The sequence below is a fragment of the Caretta caretta genome, chromosome 12, assembly GCF_965140235.1.
Source record: "Caretta caretta isolate rCarCar2 chromosome 12, rCarCar1.hap1, whole genome shotgun sequence".
Lineage (NCBI taxonomy): Eukaryota > Metazoa > Chordata > Testudines > Cheloniidae > Caretta > Caretta caretta.
Genome location: NC_134217.1, coordinates 1,168,890 through 1,192,077, shown reverse-complemented (window position 1 = coordinate 1,192,077; position 23,188 = coordinate 1,168,890). Strand labels below are relative to the sequence as shown.

The 23,188-nt window shown below is 50.8% G+C and overlaps 1 protein-coding gene across 1 annotated transcript; it reads left to right on the top strand.

The window, feature by feature from the left end:
- Positions 1-15,149: 15,149 nt before the first annotated feature.
- On the top strand, positions 15,150-17,350 carry LOC125620873 (uncharacterized). Its single transcript, XM_048817098.2, has 2 exons — positions 15,150-16,052; positions 16,641-17,350. The coding sequence occupies exons 1-2, from the start codon at positions 15,470-15,472 to the stop codon at positions 17,180-17,182; spliced, it is 1,125 nt and encodes a 374-aa protein (XP_048673055.1). The 5' UTR covers positions 15,150-15,469; the 3' UTR covers positions 17,183-17,350.
- The last annotated feature ends 5,838 nt before the right edge of the window (positions 17,351-23,188 follow it).

Sequence of the window (23,188 nt, the reverse complement as noted above, 5' to 3'; positions counted from 1 at the left end):
GTTAAAATGGTGCCATGTGTGGGTGTAGACTGGGCCTTCAAATGCAGAAATCTCTGACTATGGTTTCAGCACCACCCCCACCCGAACCCTGGATACAGCTCCTCATTAGACGTCACATAAACAGGAAGGCTCTGATCGTCAAAGGTATTTTGGTGCCCTAAATCAATTAGAGTTTTCTTTTTTGGCATCTAGCAGGGTCCAATGCTTGGCAAATAGTATCTGTGTAAGTAAGTATGTGAGATCGCCTGACCAATGGGTGTCCTGCAGGGCTTGGGCACACAGAGGTTGCAAGTTCTATCTCCAGGCCAGTGGAGTTTTCACAGCCAGGAGCTCAGATTGGAAGCACTTTGCTCCACAGCTGTTCCAAGCTGTTCCAAGCACTGACGGTTCGTGCCACTGGGAACCCCACGGTGCTGGACTCAACTGCCCATCAGTGCTTATGCAAGAGGAGAGCACTGGAGCACCGGTCTCACGGTACAGCCGCGCTTCAGTTTCAGGGCCTAAAGAGATGGCACGCTCCAGACATGTCACCCGGGGAGGATAGCAGAGCAGACAACCACGCTGAGTTGTGCCCTTCAGAGCTGTTACAACCAGCGCCAATGAGCCTCCCAAGCTGGGGTAGTGGCTTTGCCACTCGGAAACGCAGCTGGGCCCTTCTGTACGCAGGCGCGGTGCTTAGGGTACCTGGAGCACTGCACTGATTGGCTAACACCTCTGGGACGCTGGAAGTGCTTGAACTGGCTAAGGCCACAGACTTATTTTCCATGATAACCAAGGGAGTGATACAGCGAAGGGCCCACTCCAAAACCTGGCTGGCCTGTCAGCACCACTTGGAATGGCAGGGAGGCATTTTGTGCACAGTGACAGGATTTGGAAACACAACCAGCCTCATCAATATTCACGTGCTCCCGAGTAACTCTGTAGCGCCCCTCTGAGGACTTGTTCACAGGCCTCTGACCATCTGTCTGGGGCCTGTGGGGAGATCTCACCGGTGTTCCCGGCATTGAGTGGTTTTTGCTTTCAATGGGCTTCAAAACTGTTCACCTGGCAACCCTCAGCGTGAGCCTAGTGTAGCGGGGCAGTCACTCCGCTCCGGCTCAGAAAGGGTTAAAAGCCAGCCCTTGGGGACGGCTGTGGCTGAGAGCCAATAAGAAAAGGCTGGGAGGCAGCCAATCAGGGCCAGGCTGGGCCCTATTAAAGGGCTGTGAGCTGGAAGCTGGGTCAGTCTCTCTCTAGCTTTGGAGAGAGATGGGCCTGGCTGCCTGATGTAGCAAAAAAAAAAAAAAAAAAAAAAAAGGGGGGGGGGGCGGGGCTGCAGGAAAAGGCAGCAGGTCCAAACCCCCCTCTTGCCAATGATGAGTGGCCATTACACTGCAGTCTGCCTCAGTGAACAGGGGCTAGATCAGAGGTGGGTAAACTACAGCCTGTGGGCCACATCTGGCTCGTGGGACTGTCCGGCCTGGCCCCTGAGCTCCTGGCTGGGGAGGCTAGCCCCTGGCCCCTCCCCTGCTGTCCCCCCTTCCGTGCAGCTTGCGCCTGCCTACCTCCCAGGCTTTCCAATAAGTCTGTCCTGATGCTCGGAGCAGCATGGTAAGGGGGTGGGAGTGGGGAGGGGGTTACTTAAGGGGTGGGAGGTCCTGGGTGGTAGTCAAGGGGAGGTCAGGAGGCAGGGAGGGTTGAATAGGGGTGGGGTCCTGGGGAGGTGTTTAGGGGTGGGGGATCCTGGCAGGGGGTGGTCAGGGGACAAGGAGTGGGGGGGTTGGATGGGTTGGGGATTCTGAGGGGGGCAGTCGGGGGCAGGAAGTGAGAGGGGGTGGATGAGACCTCCCTACCTGGCCCTCCCAATGCAATCCCAATGTGGCCCTTGGGAGATGATGACTGGCGGGAGCCACTGAGGTAAGGTGGGCTTAGAGGGTTGGGGGTTCCCCTGGGAGGCGAGACCCAGAGAGTGGGGGTCCTGTTGGGACCAGAACCCTAGGGTAAGGGGCACCGGGGTCTGGGAGGGACATGGGGGCCTGAGGCAGGTGAGCGGCCAACAGTGGGTGCTCCAAGCTGGAAGTGAGCTAATTCCCAGGGCAACCAGCAGGAGGTGCTGCACCAGTGAGTCTCACTTCACTACATCTAGCGTGAGATCTCTGAGCATGAAATCCAGCTGCCTTCAGCTTTCTGGCGCACCCTGTGCTGGGGACGGGAGGGGACAAAAGCCAGGGAGAACTTCTGAAAAGTGTCCAAGCCAAGCATGCTCCTAAGGAGCGGACATGGTGGCAGAGGAGAGAAGCAGCTCTGGCTGCCACCTAACCAGGAGAAATTGCAGAATAAAAGGAGGAGTTTTGGAGGGGCTAAAACTTGGAGGTGTCAATATCGGGCTTACACACTGTCTCACAGCCTTCAATATGGCACTATGCCGTGGTTAATAGACTCATGCCAAGCCAGATACACTCAGCCAGTACTGTCTGCATCCAGCCCTGCAATGCTGGCTGAGCTAGAGGAGATCCTGGACAACGACAGTCCACCTTGAGTTAAAGGCAGACAGGGATGGAGAATCTCCCACAAGTTGTGCTAAGCGTTAATTACTCTCACTGTTACAAAAGTGCACCTTATTTTGAGGCTGAATTGGTCTAGCTCCACCTTCCAGGGCACCAGAATGGGGGTGGGACCCGGAGGTCATTGCTCACCCTTATGGCTGGTTAAAAAGTGATGGGGCCATGGGGGGAGGGGTGGAGAGGAGTGAGCAGGGGGTGAGGGTCTGGGGAGGGGAAGAGGCAGTGGGAGAGGTAAGGCCTTGGGGAGAAGGGGAGGTACAAGAGGCGGGGCCATGGTTCTGGCATGTGTGGCCCCCCCGCTTTTAGGGCACGTCCACCGCTCCAGCACTGGACACCCATACACAGCTTTAAAAACCACATCCAAGTCTGCCAAGTTATGGGTGAGCTGCCGTCAGCGAGGTACACACAGCTACCAGCCTAGCAGCATTTGCGGCATCAGTCTGCAGGTCCCTCCAGCTTTACAATCTCTTCTTCCACAACTGGGAGTGCTCCTGAGATCAGTCAAGTAAGTTATGCTGCCCCCCTTCGCTCATTTCAAAGGGAAACTGCTCACCTTTGTCCAGGAGCAGGCTTCCCCGGAAACTGGCATTTGATTCAGTTCTGAAGCTCTCAGCACTGCAAACCTGGAGCCAGCAGCTTATTTGGGGTCATGGAAACTAAAATGAATGAGCAAACAAAAAAGAAACCTTTAGTGGGTAAGGAAATAACCCAGCCAGTGTTGTTTTGGGAGCAGTGAGCTTTGGGCATAGAGCAGCGTTTTGGAAACCACTCTGGTTTCCCCGCACATGTTAAAGCCATTTCAAAAGATTTTCTGTGTGATCCAAAAACGAAACAGCCACACAGGTGAGCCCCCAGGAGCGCTGCTCTAGGGCGAAGGGAACAAAGCAAGGGCTGGACTGGGAAACAAAAGGATCTGATTTCAACATTTAACCCAACACAAGTACACCTTGGGCACAGGCCCTGACTTTCTGCGCCACCCCTGCTCTGTCCCAAGGCTCAGCCCCCACTCTTCCCTATCTGAGGCCCCGCCCCTTCCCACCCCTGCTCCACCCCTCCCCGAGGCTACACTCATGCTCTGCCTCTTCCTACGCTGGCTTCACCCTCACCCTGACCACACCCTACCCTTGCTCCACCTCTCCCCGCCCAATGCCGAACAGCCGATTGGCAGGTGACTGGTGGGTGCTGAGCAGCCACTGTTTTTCTCTGGTGTGTGTGCCCGCCCTGGAGCACCCACGGAATCAGCGTCTGTGCACCTGGGTTATTTGTCAACAACAGAGTTTGCAGCGAAGGAAAATGAAACCAATTTGGTGGAAATCATAATCCTCATCCACTAACATCAATGGGACGTACGCAGGGGAGTAAAGCAGGCAAGAGTAGGTATCTCCTTTCAGCTCGGTCACACTAATATTTTGCTATTCCCTACTCCAAAATTTTTTTAAACGATCAAGCTACAGATTTGTACCAACTGGAAACCAGGCATTGCCAACATAAGCTCCAATTCGAAGAGCTTTTAGCGTACTGATTTGGTGCTGCTCTGATGGCCTTGAAGCTTCGTGAAGGTGTCACAACAGCTCCTTTGGTATGCTGCCAACCCAAGTAGCTCAGAGCACCCTCTGTCCATTACAGGAGCAGCCTGGGTCAGACAGGCTCATGGACCAAGTAGCTGCTACGTACTGTGCAGTAACCTGCATGGAACTTGGAGGGAGGAGCCCAGGTTGCAGGAGGGAAGCGTTTGGAGGAAAATCCCTGTAGCCAGTCTGCGTGCACATGGCTTAGGGTTGCCAACTGTCTAGGTTTTCCCAGGATCGTCTCTGTTTTGAGGAAGCTGATCTGGGAAATGTGTCATGGTGCTCAGGGAACAGTGGCAACTGTTCTACAGGCTCAGAATCAGCCTGGGTTTCGCACATTGCAGATCACAACAGCTGTAAGCGCACAGCACTGCCTAAATCCCTATTTGTAACCTGAACTTGGGATTCCCTCACTCCTGTGGCTGCCTGAACATGACACGTGCTAGGGAGAAACGAGCACAAAGGAGAAACATGCAAGACAGCTCCTTGTAACCATGCAACAGAGACTTCAGGCCTGAGTCTCGATGCACTGATCCAGATCCACACTTCCCCAGGTTAGGGGAGTCTGGATCCAGGGTGTGACGGTGCCCCCCATAAGACTTTATAGAAATATGCTTATGAATGTAAATATGACCTAACTGGAATATGTTTTATGCTAGATATGCCATGTAACATATCTGTGCAAAGGTTATGTTCTTCTGCATACATTCATACAAATAGGGTGAATACATCATTCTTGTATCTGAAACTTGAAATATAACTGAGGGCCTATTGTAATTATGCAAAGTGGGGTGGTTTGGAATCTTGATGCCTCCCATTAACCAGGAGAATTGACTGTAGATGGCTCTGTTTACTTGCAAGCCTTCCTGTGAGTCAGGCCAGGAAGAATGAAGGCTTGGGGCAGGGGTGGGCAAACTTTTTGGCCCAAGGGCCACATCGGGGTTGTGAAACAGTATGGAGGGCGAGGTAGGGAGGCTGTGCCTCCGCAAACAGCCTGGCCCCCGCCCCCTCCCACTTCCCCCTCCCCCCCCGCTCCTTGTCCCCTGACCGCCCCCTCCTGGGACTCTCCACCCCTAACCGCCCCCCCGGGACCCCACCCCCTATCCAACCCCCCCCCGCTCCCTGTCTCCTAACCCCCCCCCCCCAACCTCCGCCCCATCCAACCGCCCCCGGACTACCCCTCGGGACCTCCTGCCCCTTAACCAACCTCCCCACCCCCTTACCATGCCTTTCAGAGTGGCAGAACAGGCTTATTAGAAAGCCTGGGAGGTGGGCGGGTGCAAGCCGTGCTGCTCATGCAGCTGCGGGGAAGGGGGAAGAGCGGGGGTGGGGCCTGGGGGCTAGCCTCCCTGGCCAGGAACTCAGGGGCCGGGCAGGATGGTCCCACAGGCCGGATGTGGCCCATGGGCCATAGTTTGCCCACCTCTGGCTTGGGGGTCTCACAGGACATGTGACCATGTCACCTGGTCCTGGAATCCATCTTAAACCTGGGGCTTTTCCATTTAGAAGGAGGGGTGGGGACCCAAAGAGACAAAAGGTTCCCGCCTTGTGCCAAAGCTATATAAGGGGGTGGAACAAAACAAAGGGGGCTGCAGTCATGATAAATCCCCTAGCTACCGCCTGAGCTGGAACAAGGACTGTACCAGGGGAAAGGATCGGGCCCAGACTAGAAGGAGGCTAGTCTGTCAAAGACGCTTATTGGTACATCTCTGAGGATGAGATTTACCTGCATTTAGTTTCCTACTGTATTAGGCCTAGACGTGCATCTTTTGTTTGGTAATTTACTTTGTTCTGTCTGTTATTACTTGGAACCACTTAAATCCTACTTTTTGTATTTAATAAAATCACTTTTTACTTATTAATTAACCCAGAGCAAGTATTAATTCCTGGGGGAGTAAACAACTGTGCATATCTCTCTATCAGTATTATAGAGGGTGAACAATTTGAGTTTACCCTGTATAAGCTTCATACAGAGTAAAATGGATTTATTTGGGGTTTGGACCCCATTGGGGTATCTGAGTGCTGGAGACAGGAGCATTTCTTAAGCTGTTTTCAGTTAAGCCTGCAGCTTGTGTGGGACATGGTTCAGACTTGGATCTGTGTTTGCAGCAGGCAAGTGTGTCTAGCTCAAACAAGGCAAGGGACTGAAGTCCCAAGCTCACAGGGAAAACGGGCTCAGAGATAGTCCAGGCACATCAGGTGGCAGCCCAAAGGAGCTTCTGTGATCCAAACTTTCACATAGGGATTTAGTTCAGCTCATCATAGATGGGAGCCAAGTCACAAAGGGCTTGATCCTGCAGCGGGGCCGAGTGCCACCCAAGAGGTGTCTCCCACTGAAGTGAATGGGATCTGAAATGCCCAGCACCTTGCAGGATTGGGCCAAAAGTTTGGATCTGGATTCACATTCAGTCCAGGGTTTTGGTCTGGGCAGCAGCATCCAGGTAAGCTGTCCCAGTGCCATACCCCGTGCTGCGAGGGCGATCTCCATAGCAAAGGAGGACAGAGGCAGCAACAGAAGGGCTCGGAACCAGCAGCGGCATCTTTTAACCCTGTTTTCTGGTGACGTAATTGCTCCTTTCACATTGAGTCTATGTGGGGCGACATGGAAAAATTTGAGATAGTTACTGAAACTCCCAGGTGCGGCTGATGAGAATGAATCAAGGGAACTGCTTCTAGCTTATGCTCTGCTAGGGAGTTAAGTGACACCCATCCAGTAATTTATCACACAGTCTGTACTGAGCAACATTCCACTTGAAATCTCTTCTCTCAGACTCTTGCCTCGTTCTGTTTGGCGGGTGCCGATTGGCAGCAGCAGCCCATTTCTCCCAGGGGAGCTGGAATAAGCAGGCTGGTTTTGATGAAACAAGAACAATCCGTTATCAATGCACTTAGCCAGGGTCTGAAGGTGAGGAAAGTGCTTTGAACACCACTGGTGTTTACAAAGGGCAATAAAAGGCGTTGTGCCAGATTTCTGAAGGCATATAAGCATTGCTGTATTCTGTGTTGCAATGCTGAACTAATTTAAGAGAGGTTTCAGAGGAACAGCCGTGTTAGTCTGTATTTGCAAAAAGAAAAGGAGTACTTGTGGCACCTTAGAGACTAACCAATTTATTTGAGCTCACGAAAGCTCATGCTCAAATAAATTGGTTAGTCTCTAAGGTGCCACAAGTACTCCTTTTCTTAATTTAAGAGACTAAATCTAATTTTCAAAAATTATTTAGGTACCGAGGAGCAGGGCCGTCCTTACCCATATGCAAAGTATGCAGCTGCATAGGGCACCAGAAAATTTGGGGCTACGTGCTGCTCCAGCTCCGGCTCTTGCCCAGGGCCCCTGCCCTTGCTCTGCCCCAGCCCTGCTCCTTCCCTGCCCAGCCCCGCCCCCACTCCCCTGAGGAGTGCAGCAGGGCCGGGCCTGCACTCACCGGTAGTGGGAGTGCAGTAATCCAGCCCCAGCCATGCCACTGGTGAGTGTTGGGGGGTGCTTCCCCCAGCCCCCCAAGCCAGTCCCTCCTCCCCCGCGGAGGCCTGCCCCCCTGCGGAGGCCTGTGACCAGCCCCCCACTTCTCCCGTGTAGAGGCCTGGGGCCCCACATGCACCCCCTGTGGGGGGGCTGCATAGGGCCCCAGAACAGCTAGGGACGGCCCTGCCTAGGAGCCAAAATCCCACCGATACAAGCTGCTAAATGCCTAAATCCCTTCAGAGGCTTCTAAATCAGTTAGGTGTTGCAATGCCAAAATACCTTCAAAAATCTGGGCCATTGTCAATTTTCCAGGCACATTGGTGAACTCTAGGCCTTCATGGCAGCCACTTTGCTATACACGGCTCAGAGCGACAGAAGCCTCAGGCCTAGAGATGAGCAGCGATATGCCTCTGTTGTATTAACTGAGATAGAATATATGGGCCCCAAAAGACACAGTTGTCAACGTGACCTTGAAACTGTCTGACATTAAACAATTCCAGGGTTTGGCATCTGAGACCTCAGCTGACAGAGTACCATGGCCAACACACTATTAAAAATCCTTTGTAACCTTTCATTAAAAATACAGAAAAGAAGGAAAACCAGTGAAAGCCTTTGCAACGTAAAGTATTAAGTGAGGCTTTCATTTAAACACCATCCCTTGTTCCCTTTTTCTGAGGAGTGATTTTGAACAGACAAGTCCCTGGGTTTGACAGTCTCTTAGATGATATCGAAGATGGTAATAACAGTCATTTTGGGGGGAAACGAGAACTTAGCTGAGATAGGTCGGAGCTGTTCTTAAAGTCCAATCCTGTTTCCTAGCAGACAAAACAAGCCAAACAGGCGCAAAGGGAGAGGAAAGAACAACAAAGAGAGAAAAATGCAGCTTCTGTCTCTGGTGTCAACTCATTTGCAGCCTGGCTGCTGGAGCAACGCAGGCCCAGCCCATGAGCTGATCAGCCATGCCAAGACCTGGCAAATGTGTACCAGAGCCGGGCTGTTCAGGGCATTGCATTGATCTGCTTTCTGGGCACAGGCATACAGCAGTGTTGCCTGGCTAAGCCAGACTCTGGTTAGACAGAAAGACAAAGGAGAGGGGTAGGAAAGGAAAGAAATAAGGTGGGGAAGGAAAAGGAGACATGGAGCAGGGGAGACACAGCTTTAGATTTAGCCAAAGATGGTGGGGATGATGACAGCTAGGTCCCCTGTCTCTGGCCTGGTCAGGACATCTCTCAGGATTAGGATGAAGAAGGCACAGCTGTGTCACATTGGACCCTGGGATCCCAAGGGGGTGGTAGGACTCGCTCCTTCCCCACCATTCAGTCAGCCAGTGTCACAGTAGTCAGCTTCCCTCCTGCCCCCCCACCCCAAAGTCTTTTCTGAGGCTCTCAAAAGGGGAGCAATGGGTGGATTAGCCCATCTTTTCCCTTGTTTCATCAACAAATTAGACCTAATTTCCGACACGCCAGTTTTGGTCCATTGATTTCTGGTCCCACACTTCTCTTGCTTACCAGACGTGATCTGAACCCAGTCCTTGAATTATCTGAGGAGGCCTTTTCGTTTGAACTGAGTCCGGCTCCCTTTTGCACCCTTGTCCAACCTACACTGACTATTCTAGGCTATTGTGCCACGTCATAAGCTTTCATGTTTCACAGCTTAAATCATCTGTATGATGATGTATAAGTAGGGGCATAGCGAGCAGATCGAGGGACGTGATCGTTCCCCTCGATTCGACATTGGTGAGGCCTCATCTGGAGTACTGTGTCCAGTTTTGGGCCCCACACTACAAGAAGGATGTGGATAAATTGGAGAGAGTCCAGCGAAGGGCAACAAAAATGATTTGGGGTCTAGAACACATGACTTATGAGGAGAGGCTGAGGGAGCTGGGATTGTTTAGCCTGCAGAAGAGAAGAATGAGGGGGGATTTGATAGCTGCTTTCAACTACCTGAAAGGGGGTTCCAAAGAGGATGGCACTAGACTGTTCTCAATGGTAGCAGATGACAGAACAAGGAGTAATGGTCTCAAGTTGCAGTGGGGGAGGTTTAGATTGGATATTAGGAAAAACTTTTTCACTAAGAGGGTGGTGAAACACTGGAATGCGTTACCTAGGGAGGTGGTAGAATCTCCTTCCTTAGAGGTTTTTAAGGTCAGGCTTGACAAAGCCCTGGCTGGGATGATTTAACTGGGAATTGGTCCTGCTTCGAGCAGGGGGTTGGACTAGATGACCTTCTGGGGTCCCTTCCAACCCTGATATTCTATGATTCTATGATCTGTGTCACACTCCTCTGAAATGAGAGTTGCTATGCCTTTCCCAGGAAGTGCAGGATCACCAATAAGACAAGAAAGGAATTTCCAAGGATAAGAGAATTATAGAATCATAGAATATTGGGGTTGGAAGAGACCTCAGGAGGTCATCTAGTCCAACCCGCTGCTCAAAGCAGGACCAACACCAACTAAATCATCCCAGCCAGGGCTTTGTCAAGAGAGATCAGGAGGAAGCTGTTTGCTCCATGCCTTTGCTGAGGATGTTACGTTCATTTTCTCCAGGCAGGTGCAGAACTTTGGGTCAATGTTCACAAGCGGGACAGAGGCTGATTGGGGTCAGTATCCCTTGGCTTAGCTGACCTGCCTAAAAACCTAGCTGCTGTCCTCAGGGCAGGACTTCACACCACAAGGATCAGAACAAAAATGGCAACTTCAGGGGAGCCAACAAACCATCCTTGTGCCTGGGGGTAACTCGTTCAGGCAGGATGCGGCCAGGAGTGTGGACTTGTCACTCTGCTGCGGCATTGGCTCAGCTGGAGAGTGTCTAGGTGAGATTAATATGAACAAGAAGGTCACTGCACACAAATCAACCCTACAAGCAATGGAAGCTTGACAAAGCCCGGGCTGCGATGATTTAGTTGGGGATTGATCCTGCTTTGAGCAGGGAGTTGGACTAGATGACCTCCTGAGGTCCCTTCCAACCCTGATATTCTATGATTCTATGAGTCTATGAGGCGAGAGGTTAAAGGTCTGGAAAATGCAACCTTGGGCACTGAATATGTAACAACAGTGCTGCTCAGAGAGAACAAAGTGCTACAGAGCAGGGCAGAGGGAAGGGGAGGAAGGCGGGGGCGGGGCCTGAATCCAGCCTCCTCCAAGGGTCAGAACCTGGCAGTGCCAGGCTACTTTTCCATCTGGCTGACAGGATTCATGGCATTGACTTTGCACAAGGCTTTCCCTTGTTCGGTAGATCCCTGCGCTGCGCGGGATGGGCCTAGGTGCACTCCACCAGAACAGAGTACCTAGTATGGCACCAAGCTGAGCCCCTCAGGAGCTGGCACCGACATCACTTTGGAAACCTGACTGTGTTACTTGCGCGCCAGGCTGTGTGTGGCTTACACCTGTGGGAACCACATCGGCTCTTGCCACTTTTATTCCAAAATCAGAGGGTTTAAGGCTTTTTTCTTTGACATGTGAGGTTGGCACTTTGTAGTTATAAACCGTTAACTTTAACTTTTTGGATCTCAACGGCTGCTACCGTTAAATACTTATTGGCTGACACCCCCCGCCCCCATAATCTCCTGGAAGAGTGAAAATTTAAGTAGATAAAAATGGGAACAAAAATGCTCAAAACCCAGAATTTTGTACAACTGTGACAATTTAGTTTGATAAAAAAGGGCTTAATATAAACATTGATATTTTCAGTAAAAACTATCAAAAGAAGTGAATTCTGCAGAGCCAGTGTTTGGTCCCCACAGGCCTGGCCCCTGGGTGACTGTTCCCTGTGCTCTCCCTCCCCAACTCAAGATTCCCCTGCCATGTGGCCATGGGGGGAAACTACAGAGTGGAACCAGCCAGAGTCTCCGGCCAGGAGAGGCAGAATCAGCCAGAGCAGGGACTGCTGCACATTCAGGAGCTGTCTACTGTTTTGATTGGATTTTCTTTGCCCTGTGCTGATTGGCTGTTTGCGCCAACCCTGCTCTTTGCTCCCGCTTCCTCCCAGCTCTGTCTACACTGGAGCTGGCTCAACCTAGTGCACTACATATCTTCATAAATGATCTGGAGGATGGTGTGGATTGCACTCTCAGCAAATTTGCGGATGATACTAAACTGGGAGGAGTGGTAGATACGCTGGAGGGGAGGGATAGGATACAGAAGGACCTAGACAAATTGGAGGATTGGGCCAAAAGAAATCTGATGAGGTTCAATAAGGATAAGTGCAGGGTCCTGCACTTAGGACGGAAGAACCCAATGCACAGCTACAGACTAGGGACCGAATGGCTAAGCAGCAGTTCTGCGGAAAAGGACCTAGGGGTGACAGTGGACGAGAAGCTGGATATGAGTCAGCAGTGTGCCCTTGTTGCCAAGAAGGCCAATGGCATTTTGGGATGTATAAGTAGGGGCATAGCGAGCAGATCGAGGGATGTGATCGTTCCCCTCTATTCGACATTGGTGAGGCCTCATCTGGAGTACTGTGTCCAGTTTTGGGCCCCACACTACAAGAAGGATGTGGATAAATTGGAGAGAGTCCAGCGAAGGGCAACAAAAATGATTAGGGGTCTGGAACACATGAGTTATGAGGAGAGGCTGAGGGAGCTGGGATTGTTTAGCCTGCAGAAGAGAAGAATGAGGGGGGATTTGATAGCTGCTTTCAACTACCTGAAAGGGGGTTCCAAAGAGGATGGCTCTAGACTGTTCTCAATGGTATCAGATGACAGAACGAGGAGTAATGGTCTCAAGCTGCAGTGGGGGAGGTTTAGATTGGATATTAGGAAAAACTTTTTCACTAAGAGGGTGGTGAAACACTGGAATGCGTTACCTAGGGAGGTGGTAGAATCTCCTTCCTTAGAGGTTTTTAAGGTCAGGCTTGACAAAGCCCTGGCTGGGATGATTTAACTGGGAATTGGTCCTGCTTCGAGCAGGGGGTTGGACTAGATGACCTTCTGGGGTCCCTTCCAACCCTGATATTCTATGATTCTATGATTCTACACCTAGCAGTGTCGCTGCGGCAACGCAAGCAGGGGCTAGCTGCCAGACCGTGTACCTCAGACCTCAGGCAGGATTGTACTCAGAGCAACTAGACCCTCCCACTGTGGCTACACTCAATCAGAGCTGGCACAGGTAAGAATAGAACAGAAGAACGGCCATACTGGGTCAGACCAAAGGTCCATCCAGCCCAGTATCCTGTCTTCCAACAGTGGCCAATGCCAGGTGCCCCAGAGGGAGTTAACCTAACAGGTAATGATCTAGTGATCTCTCTCCTGCCATCCATCTCCACCCTCTGACAAACACAGGCTAGGGACACCATTCCTTGCCCATCCTGGCTAATAGCCATTAATGAACTTAACCTCCATGAATTTATCCAGCTCTGTTTTAAACCCTGTTATAGTCCTAGCCTTCACAACCTCCTCAGGCAAGGAGTTCCACAGGTTGACTGTGCGCTGTGTGAAGAAGAACTTCCTTTTATTTGTTTTAAACCTGCTGCTAATTTCATCTGGTGGCCCCTAGTTCTTATATTATGGGAACAAGTAAATAACTTTCCCTTATTCACTTTCTCCACACCACTCATGATTTTATAGACCTCTATCATAGCCCCCCCAGGCTCCTCTTTTCCAAGCTGAAAACTCCTAGCCTCTTTAATCTCTCCTCATATGGGACCCATTCCAAACCCCTAATCATTTTAGTTGCCCTTTTCTGAACCTTTGCTGATGCCAGTCTATCTTTTTTGAGATGAGGAGACCACGTCTGTACGCAGTATTCAAGGTGGGCTTACCATGGATTTATATAAGGGCAATAAGATATTCTCCGTCTTATTCTCTATCCCTTTTTTAATGATTCCTAACATCCTGCTAGCTTTTTTGACTGCCGCTGCACACTGCGTGGACGTCTTCAGAGAACTAGCCACAATGACTCCAAGATCTCTTTCCTGATTAGTTGCAGCTAAATTAGCCCCCATCAGATTGCATGTATAGTTGGGGTTATTTTTTCCAATGTGCATTACTTTACATTTATCCACATTAAATTTCATTTGCCATTTTGTTGCCCAATCACTTAGTTTTGTGAGATCTTTTTGAAGTTCTTCACAGTCTGCTTTGATCTTAACTATCTTGAGCAGTTTAGTATCATCTGCAGACTTTGCCACCTCCCTGTTTACCCCTTTCTCCAGATCATTTATGAATAAGTTGAATAGAATTGGTCCTAGGACTGACCCTTGGGGAACACCACTCGTTACCCCTCTCCATTCTGAAAATTTACCCTGTCTTTTAACCACTTCTCAATCCATGAAAGGATCTCCCCTCCAGCTGGGAACTGCAGCTTCAGTGTAGACGCAGCCAGTCTCTTCAGCTTTGCTCCACCCCATATCCCTTTTCTCCCCTGCCCTGTCCCTTCCTCCTTCCCATTTCACTGATCCCCTCCTAGCTAACCCCCTTCCCCACCCAGAAAAACCGTGGCACTAACGCAATATTTGTTGCCCTCTCATTGTTTGCTCTGCTGGTGTGTTCTACCCTTCCCCCACCCTGCGTCTGTCTCCCCAATATTTGGACGCCTGATAGGATTGGTTACTTTTTATTACTGTAACATGGGTCTCTGAGCATGAATCCAGGGATAATGAGGGTGGCAGGGCCAGATCTGCAGCTGGCTGAAATCAGCAGAGCCCCATGGATGTCACTTCACTCGATTGACTTCCTTGGAGCGACAGCAGCTGAAGAGCCAGCCTGTAGGTTTCTTGAGCTGAGGATCGGTGCATCTGCAAGAAGCTGAACCCCCCTTTTCTTTGAAAAGGCGTAGCGCTTTGTTACACCCTGCCAGCTGAGACCAGCCGGTGTGTCATAAACAGCTGAAAATAAAAAGCAGGGTCTGGGAATGCCCTGAGAGAAGAAGCTCCCACAGAAGACGGAGCATCAGAAAACGCTCCATTTGATTAACTAAAGGGCTGGCGTGCGTGGGGAGCTTTTACAGGCCTGCAGCTGCATGTTGCAGTGGTGATCAAAGCTGCTCCAGGCTGTAAGACAATTTGCCAAAGTGCAGTCAGGAAGGTGTGCAAGCACACAAATACACACAAGCGCACACATACACACACGCACAAACATACACACATGCACAAACCAGAAAATGCTTAAGGCTGGAAAAGAAGGAAGAGTGGCTGCCAATTCAAATCAATGCCAAGTACCCGGGGCCTGCAGATCAGTCCAACCTCTGCAGGTGTCTATAGCAAGAGAAAGCTGGAGAAGGATGTAATAAGGGCAAGGAGATTACTTCAGTGACCTTCAGGGCTGCCTCACTAACATGGCAACCTCTGCTGAGCAGGCGAGCCTGGGGATCCTCTGGAAAGGGAAGCCACCTGGAAAGGTGCCCTGCAAAGGAGGGGAGCCATTGCACTGCTGCCCATCTTTGGAGCTGTTTGATGCACGGTACAGAGAGCGTCTCTCTCTTGCTTAGTGCAGGCACAACCACCCCAGGCATGTGCGTGCCTAAGGGAAAGGGCAACTCTGCACTGCAACGGCCCCTTCTTATCCTGCGCGCCTGCTCCCTGTTAGTAGCAGAGTTGGAGCTGATTAGCCCTGGTCTACACTAGGACTTTAGGTCGAATTTAGCAGCGTTAAATCGATTTAAACCTGCACCCGTCCACACAATGAAGCCCTTTATTTCGACTTAAAGGGCTCTTAAAATCGATTTCCTTACTCCACCCCTGACAAGTGGATTAGCGCTTAAATCGACGTTGCCGGCTCGAATTTGGGGTACTGTGGACACAATTCGATGGTATTGGCCTCCGGGAGCTATCCCAGAGTGCTCCATTCTGACCACTCTGGACAGCGCTCTCAACTCAGATGCACTGGCCAGGTAGACAGGAAAAGAACCGCGAACTTTTGAATCTCATTTCCTGTTTGGCCAGCGTGGCAAGCTGCAGGTGACCATGCAGAGCTCATCAGCACAGGTGACCATGATGGAGTCCCAGAATCGCAAAAGAGCTCCTGCATGGACTGAATGGGAGGTACGGGATCTGATCGCTGTTTGGGGAGAGGAATCCGTGCTATCAGAACTCCGTTCCAGTTTTCGAAATGCCAAAACCTTTCTGAAAATCTCCCAGGGCATGAAGGACAGAGGCCATAACAGGGACCCGAAGCAGTGCCGCGTGAAACTGAAGGAGCTGAGGCAAGCCTACCAGAAAACCAGAGAGGCGAACAGCCGCTCTGGGTCAGAGCCCCAAACATGCCGCTTCTATGATGAGCTGCATGCCATTTTAGGGGGTTCAGCCACCACTACCCCAGCCGTGTTGTTTGACTCCTTCAATGGAGATGGAGGCAATACGGAAGTAGGTTTTGGGGACGAAGAAGATGATGCTGAGGAGGAGGTTGTAGATAGCTCACAGCAAGCAAGTGGAGAAACCGGTTTTCCCGACAGCCAGGAACTGTTTCTCACCCTGGACCTGGAGCCAGTACCCCCCGAACCCACCCAAGGCTGCCTCCTGGACCCAGCTGGCGGAGAAGGGACCTCTGGTGAGTGTACCTTTTAAAATGCTATACATGGTTTAAAAGCAAGCATGTGAAAGGATTACTTTGCCCTGGCATTTGCGGTTCTCCTAGATGTAGTCCTAAAGCCTTTGCAAAAGGTTTCTGGGGAGGGCAGCCTTATTTCGTCCTTCATGGTAGGACACTTTACCACTCCAGGCCAGTAACACGTACTCGGGAATCACTGTAGAACAAAGCATTGCAGTGTATGTTTGCTGGCATTCAACCAAAATCTGTTCTTTATCTCTCTGTGTTATCCTCAGGAGAGTGAGATATAATTCATGGTCACCTGGTTGAAATAGAGTGCTTTTCTTCAGGGGACACTCAGAGGAGCCCATTCCTGCTGGGCTGTTTGCCTGTGGCTAAACAGAAATGTTCCCCGCTGTTAGCCACAGGGAGGGGAGAAGGTTGAGGGGGTAGTCACGCGGTGGGAGGAGGCAAAATGCGACCTTGTAACGAAAGCACATGTGCTATGTATGTAATGTTAACAGCAAGGTTTACCCTGAAAGAGTGTAGCGACTGTTTTATAAAATGTGTCTTTTTAAATACCGCTGTCCCTTTTTTTTTCTCCACCAGCTGCATGTGTTTCAATGATCACAGGATCTTCTCCTTCCCAGAGGCTAGTGAAGCTTAGAAAGAAAAAAAAACGCACTCGCGATGAAATGTTCTCCGAGCTCATGCTGTCCTCCCACACTGACAGAGCACAGACGAATGCGTGGAGGCAAATAATGTCAGAGTGCAGGAAAGCACAAAATGACCGGGAGGAGAGGTGGAGGGCTGAAGAGAGTAAGTGGCGGGCTGAAGAGAGTAAGTGGCGGGCTGAAGACAGGGCTGAAGCTCAAATGTGGCGGCAGCGTGATGAGAGGAGGCAGGATTCAATGCTGAGGCTGCTGCAGGACCAAACCAGTATGCTCCAGTGTATGGTTGAGCTGCAGCAAAGGCAGCTGGAGCACAGACTGCCACTGCTGCCCCTCTGTAACCAACCGCCCTCCTCCCCAAGTTCCATCGTCTCCACACCCAGACGCCCAAGAACGCGGTGGGTGGGCCTCCGGCCAACCAGCCACTCCACCACAGAGGATTGCCCAAAAAAAAGAAGGCTGTCATTCAACAAATTTTAAAGTTGTAAACTTTTAAAGTGCTGTGCTTAAAGTGCTGTGTGGCATTTTCCTTCCCTCCTCCACCACCCCTCCTGGGATACCTTGGTAGTCATCCCCCTATTTGTGTGATGAATGAATAACGAATGCATGACTGTGAAGCAGCAATGACTTTATTGCCTCTGCAAGCAATGATTAAAGGGAGGAGGGGAGGGTGGTTAGCTTACAGGGAAGTAGAGTGAACCAAGGGGCGGGGGGTTTCATCAAGGAGAAACAAACAGAACTTTCACACCGTAGCCTGGCCAGTCATGAAACTGGTTTTCAAAGCTTCTCTGAGGCGTACTGCGCCCTCCTGTGCTCTTCTAACCGCCCTGGTGTCTGGCTGCGCGTAACCAGCAGCTAGGCGATTTGCCTCAACCTCCCACCCCGCCATAAACGTCTCCCCCTTACTCTCACAGATATTGTGGAGCACACAGCAAGCAGTAATAACAGTGGGAATATTGGTTTCGCTGAGGTCTAAGCGAGTCAGTAAACTGCGCCAGCGCGCCTTTAAACGTCCAAATGCACATTCTACCACCATTCTGCACTTGCTCAGCCTGTAGTTGAGCAGCTCCTGACTACTGTCCAGGCTGCCTGTGTATGGCTTCATGAGCCATGGCATTAAGGGGTAGGCTGGGTCCCCAAGGATACATATAGGCATTTCAACATCCCCAACAGTTATTTTCTGGTCTGGGAATAAAGTCCCTTCCTGCAGCTTTTGAAACAGACCAGAGTTCCTGAAGATGCGAGCATCATGCACCTTTCCCGGCCATCCCACGTTGATGTTGGTGAAACGTCCCTTGTGATCCACCAGAGCTTGCAGCACTATCGAAAAGTACCCCTTGTGGTTTATGTACTCGGCGGCTTGGTGCTCCGGTGCCAAGATAGGGATATGGGTTCCGTCTATAGCCCCACCACAGTTAGGGAATCCCATTGCAGCAAAGCCATCCACTATGACCTGCACATTTCCCAGGGTCACTACCCTTGATATCAGCAGATCTTTGATTGCGTGGGCTACTTGCATCACAGCAGCCCCAACAGTAGATTTGCCCACTCCAAATTGATTCCCAACTGACCGGTAGCTGTCTGGCGTTGCAAGCTTCCACAGGGCTATCGCCACTCGCTTCTCAACTGTGAGGGCTGCTCTCATCTTGCTCTCATCAGCCAAAGTGAGCTGAGCGGCCTCCATGCTTGCCTTGGTATGGCGTCCGCACAGAAAAAAGGCGCGGAACGATTGTCTGCCGTTGCTCTGACGGAGGGAGGGGCGACTGACGACACGGCTTACAGGGTTGGCTTCAGGGAGCTAAAATCAACAAAGGGTGTGCCTGTACATCAAGGAGTATTTCAGGCAGGACTGCATGGAGGGTTCCAATAAGAAATGGTGCACCTAAGTTATCGTTGTTATTGGAACAAGGAGGTTAGCCTGGCCTCTGATTGATACATGGCTAGATTTACCTCGCTGCACCTTCTCTGTGAGTGACTGCAGTGTGATCTAGACAGGGGAGGAGGCAAATGAGTACAAAACAAATCTGGTCTATTTCTTGTTCTGACCCACTCCATCTATCTTTTACATCTTTGGCTGGCAGCAGACGGTGCAGAAGGACTGCATGCCATCCACATCTCATGGCTGCTCGGCAGAAGATGGTACAGTACGACTGCTAGCCATCTTCATCTCTTGCCTGCCTGGCATAAGATGGTACAATACGACTGCTAGCAATCCTCATCTCTTGCCTGCCTGGCAGAAGATGGTACAGTACGACTGCTAGCAGTCCGTATCGCCTGACCGCTCACCATAAGACGGTTCAATAGGACTGACTGCAGGACTAAAGAGAATGACCTGGTCAAGTCACTCCAAATTTAGTCCCTGCGGCCATGTCTGCCCAGGCGCTCCCAGCCGACGTGGCCAGGAGCACCTCGGACACGACGAGGACGACTACCAGTTGTATTGCACCATCTGCTGCCAGAAGGCAATGGGTTGCTGCTACTGTGCAGCAATGCCGTACCGCGTCTGCCAGCACCCAGGAGACATAGGGTGACGGTTACCTGAGCTGGCTCCATGCTTGCTGTGGTATGGCGTCTGCACAGGTAACTCAGGAAAAAAGGCGCGAAATGATTGTCTGCCCTTGCTTTCACGGAGGGAGGGAGGGAACGGGGGCCTGACGACACGTACCCAGAACCACCCGCGACAATGTTTTAGCCCCATCAGAGTGCTCCATTGTGACTGCTCTGGACAGCACTCTCAGATGCCCGATTGTTTGCCATTGCTCTGACGCTGGGAGGGGCGCTTACAGGGTTGGCTTCAGGGAGCTAAAATCAACAAAGGGGGTGGCTTTACATCAAGGAGTATTTCAGGCAGGACTTCACGGAGGGTTCCAATAAGAAATGGTGCACCTAAGTTATTGTCCTTATTGGAACAAGAAGGTTAGCCTGGCCTCTGATTGATACATGGCTAGATTTACCTCGCTGCACCTTCTCTGTAAGTGACTGCAGTGTGATCTAGAAGAATAAGTCCCCTAGACAGGGGAGGGGGGGAAGCAAATGAGTACAAAACAAATCTGGTCTATTTCTTGTTTTGATCCACTCCATCTATCTTTTACATCTTTGGCTGGCAGCAGACGGTGCAGAAGGACTGCATGCCATCCACATCTCATGGCTGCTCGGCAGAAGATGGTACAGTACGACTGCTAGCAATCTGTATCGCCTGCCCGCTCACCATAAGACGGTTCAATAGGACTGACTGCAGGACTAAAGAGAATGACCTGGTCAAGTCACTCCAAATTTAGTCCCTGCGCCCATGTCTGCCCAGGCGCTCCTGATCGACCTCACAGAGGCGACCAGGAGCACCTCAGACATGACGATGACGGCTACCAGTCGTACTGTACCGTCTGCTGCCACAAGGCAAGGGGTTGCTGCTACTGTGTAGCAATGCCGTACCGCGTCTGCCAGCACCCAGGAGACATAGGGTGACGGTTACCTGAGCGGGCTCCATGCTTGCCATGGTATGGCGTCTGCACAGGTAACTCAGGAAAAAAGGCGCGAAATGATTGTCTGCCCTTGCTTTCACGGGGGGAGGGAGGGAACGGGGGGCTGACGATATGTACCCAGAACCACCAGCGACAATGTTTTAGCCCCATCAGGCATTGGGATCTCAACCCAGAATTCCAATGGGCAGCGGAGACTGCGGGAACTGTGGGATAGCTACCCACAGTGCAACGCTCCGGAAGTCGACGCTTGCCTCGGTACTGTGGAAGCGCTCCGCCGAGTTAATGCACTTAATGCACTTAGAGCATTTTCTGTGGGGACACACACACTTGAATATATAAAACCGATTTCTAAAAAACCGACTTCTATAAATTCGACCTAATTTCGTAGTGTAGACATACCCTTAGTTTGCTGATGGAGATACATCCTCCTGCTTGGTTTCAGAGCAGCAGCCGTGTTAGTCTGTATTCGCAAAAAGAAAAGGAGGACTTGTGGCACCTTAGAGACTAACCAATTTATTTGAGCATAAGCTTTCGTGAGCTACAGCTCGCTTCATCGGATGTATACTGTGGAAAGTGTAGAAGATCTATTTATACACACACAAAGCATGAAACAATACCTCCTCCCACCCCACTCTCCTGCTGGTAATAGCTTATCTAAAGCGATCACTCTCCTTACAATGTGTATGATAATCAAGTTGGGCCATTTCCAGCACAAATCCAGGGTTTAACAAGAACGTGGGGGGGGGGGGGGGGTAGGAAAAAACAAGGGGAAATAGGCTACCTTGCATAATGACTAAGACACTCCCAGTCTCTATTCAAGCCTAAGTTAATTGTATCCAATTTGCAAATGAATTCCAATTCAGCAGTTTCTCACTGGAGTCTGGATTTGAAGTTTTTTTGTTGTAAAATAGCGACTTTCATGTCTGTGATTGTGTGACCAGAGAGATTGAAGTGTTCTCCGACTGGTTTATGAATGTTATAATTCTTGACATCTGATTTGTGTCCATTTATTCTTTTACGTAGAGACTGTCCAGTTTGACCAATGTACATGGCAGAGGGGCATTGCTGGCACATGATGGCATATATCACATTGGTGGATGTGCAGGTGAACGAGCCTCTGATAGTGTGGCTGATGTTATTAGGCCCTGAATAGATATGTGGGCACAGTTGGCAACGGGCTTTGTTGCAAGGATAGGTTCCTGGGTTAGTGGTTCTGTTGTGTGGTATGTGGTTGCTGGTGAGTATTCGCTTCAGGTTGGGGGGGCTGTCTGTAGGCAAGGACTGGCCTGTCTCCCAAGATTTGTGAGAGTGTTGGGTCATCCTTCAGGATAGGTTGTAGATCCTTAATAATGCGTTGGAGGGGTTTTAGTTGGGGGCTGAAGGTGACGGCTAGTGGCATTCTGTTATTTTCTTTGTTAGGCCTGTCCTGTAGTAGGTAACTTCTGGGAACTCTTCTGGCTCTGTCAATCTGTTTCTTCACTTCCACAGGTGGGTATTGTAGTTGTAAGAATGCTTGATAGAGATCTTGTAGGTGTTTGTCTCTGTCTGAGGGGTTGGAGCAAATGCGGTTGTATCGCAGAGCTTGGCTGTAGATGATGGATTGTGTGGTGTGGTCAGGGTGAAAGCTGGAGGCATGTAGGTAGGAATAGCGGTCAGTAGGTTTCCGGTATAGGGTGGTGTTTATGTGACCATTGTTTATTAGCACTGTAGTGTCCAGGAAGTGGATCTCTTGTGTGGACTGGACCAGGCTGAGGTTGATGGTGGGATGGAAATTGTTGAAATCATGGTGGAATTTCTCAAGGGCTTCTTTTCCATGGGTCCAGATGATGAAGATGTCATTCCACACAAAGATGGACTACAAGCCATCAAGAACACTATCGCCGATAATGTCACGGCTAACCTGGTGGCTGAACTTTGTGACTTTGTCCTTACCCATAACTATTTTACATTTGGGGACAATGTATACCTTCAGATCAGTGGCACTGCTATGGGTACCCGTATGGCCCCACAGTATGCCAACATTTTTATGGCTGACTTAGAACAACGCTTCCTCAGCTCTCGTCCCCTAACGCCCCTACTCTACTTGCGCTATATTGATGACATCTTCATGTAGCTGTAGCTCACGAAAGCTCATGCTCAAATAAATTGGTTAGTCTCTAAGGTGCCACAAGTCCTCCTTTTCTTTTTGAGGATACAGACTAACACGGCTGTTACTCTGAAACCTGTCATTAGTTCTGTTGCTATTTTAGGGAGACGAGTGTGATCTAGTGGTTAGAGCAGTGGGTTGGGGCCAGGAGTCCTGGGTTCCAGTCCTGCTCCTGTGAGGGGAGTGTTGCCTAGTGGTTGTTTCATTCACAACGTGCAAAGTCGGTTGCAGTTTAAGTCAAATTGATGAAGCCCTGTGCACTGCTCTGTCCACACGGCTGAGTTGCTTCCAGCCCAACTCCCTGCGTTCTCTGTTCCACTGGTGTCCCCTTCATAACTGTGTCTCCAGGGAGCGTTGGCCTCTGACTCCAGCTCCACTGGTCAGGATGCAGTTTTTAAAGCTGGGGACTGGAAGCAGGACTCCAGGAAAGGACTATGGTCAAGTGGTTAAAGTATAGGGTTGGGAGCCAGAATTTTTGGCTCAGGGAGAGGTCTAGTGGTCAGATCAGGGGAACAGAGAGGCAGGACTGGTGGATTCTGTCCCCAACCCTGATCCAAATTTGCCGAGTGATTTGGAACCGAATCCCAAACTGACACGAGGTCTGCCCGCTAGCAATCACTGGAACGTGTGTGCTCACCGAGACACAAGATGCTCCCGTTTTCCTTGCCAACTCTCTCCCCCACCAGGTGCCTTGACAAGCAGATTGGGACCAGCATTGTATAACCATGGGGCTGACGCATGGGCTCTCCACAGCTGCCGGAAGGTGGCTGTCAGCAATGGCCTCTCCCAGCCATGGCCAGCCTGCGGCCTTTTGCCGTTTTCTCGCCCTCCCAGGAGCTGCCGTTCAGTCATTGAGAGCTA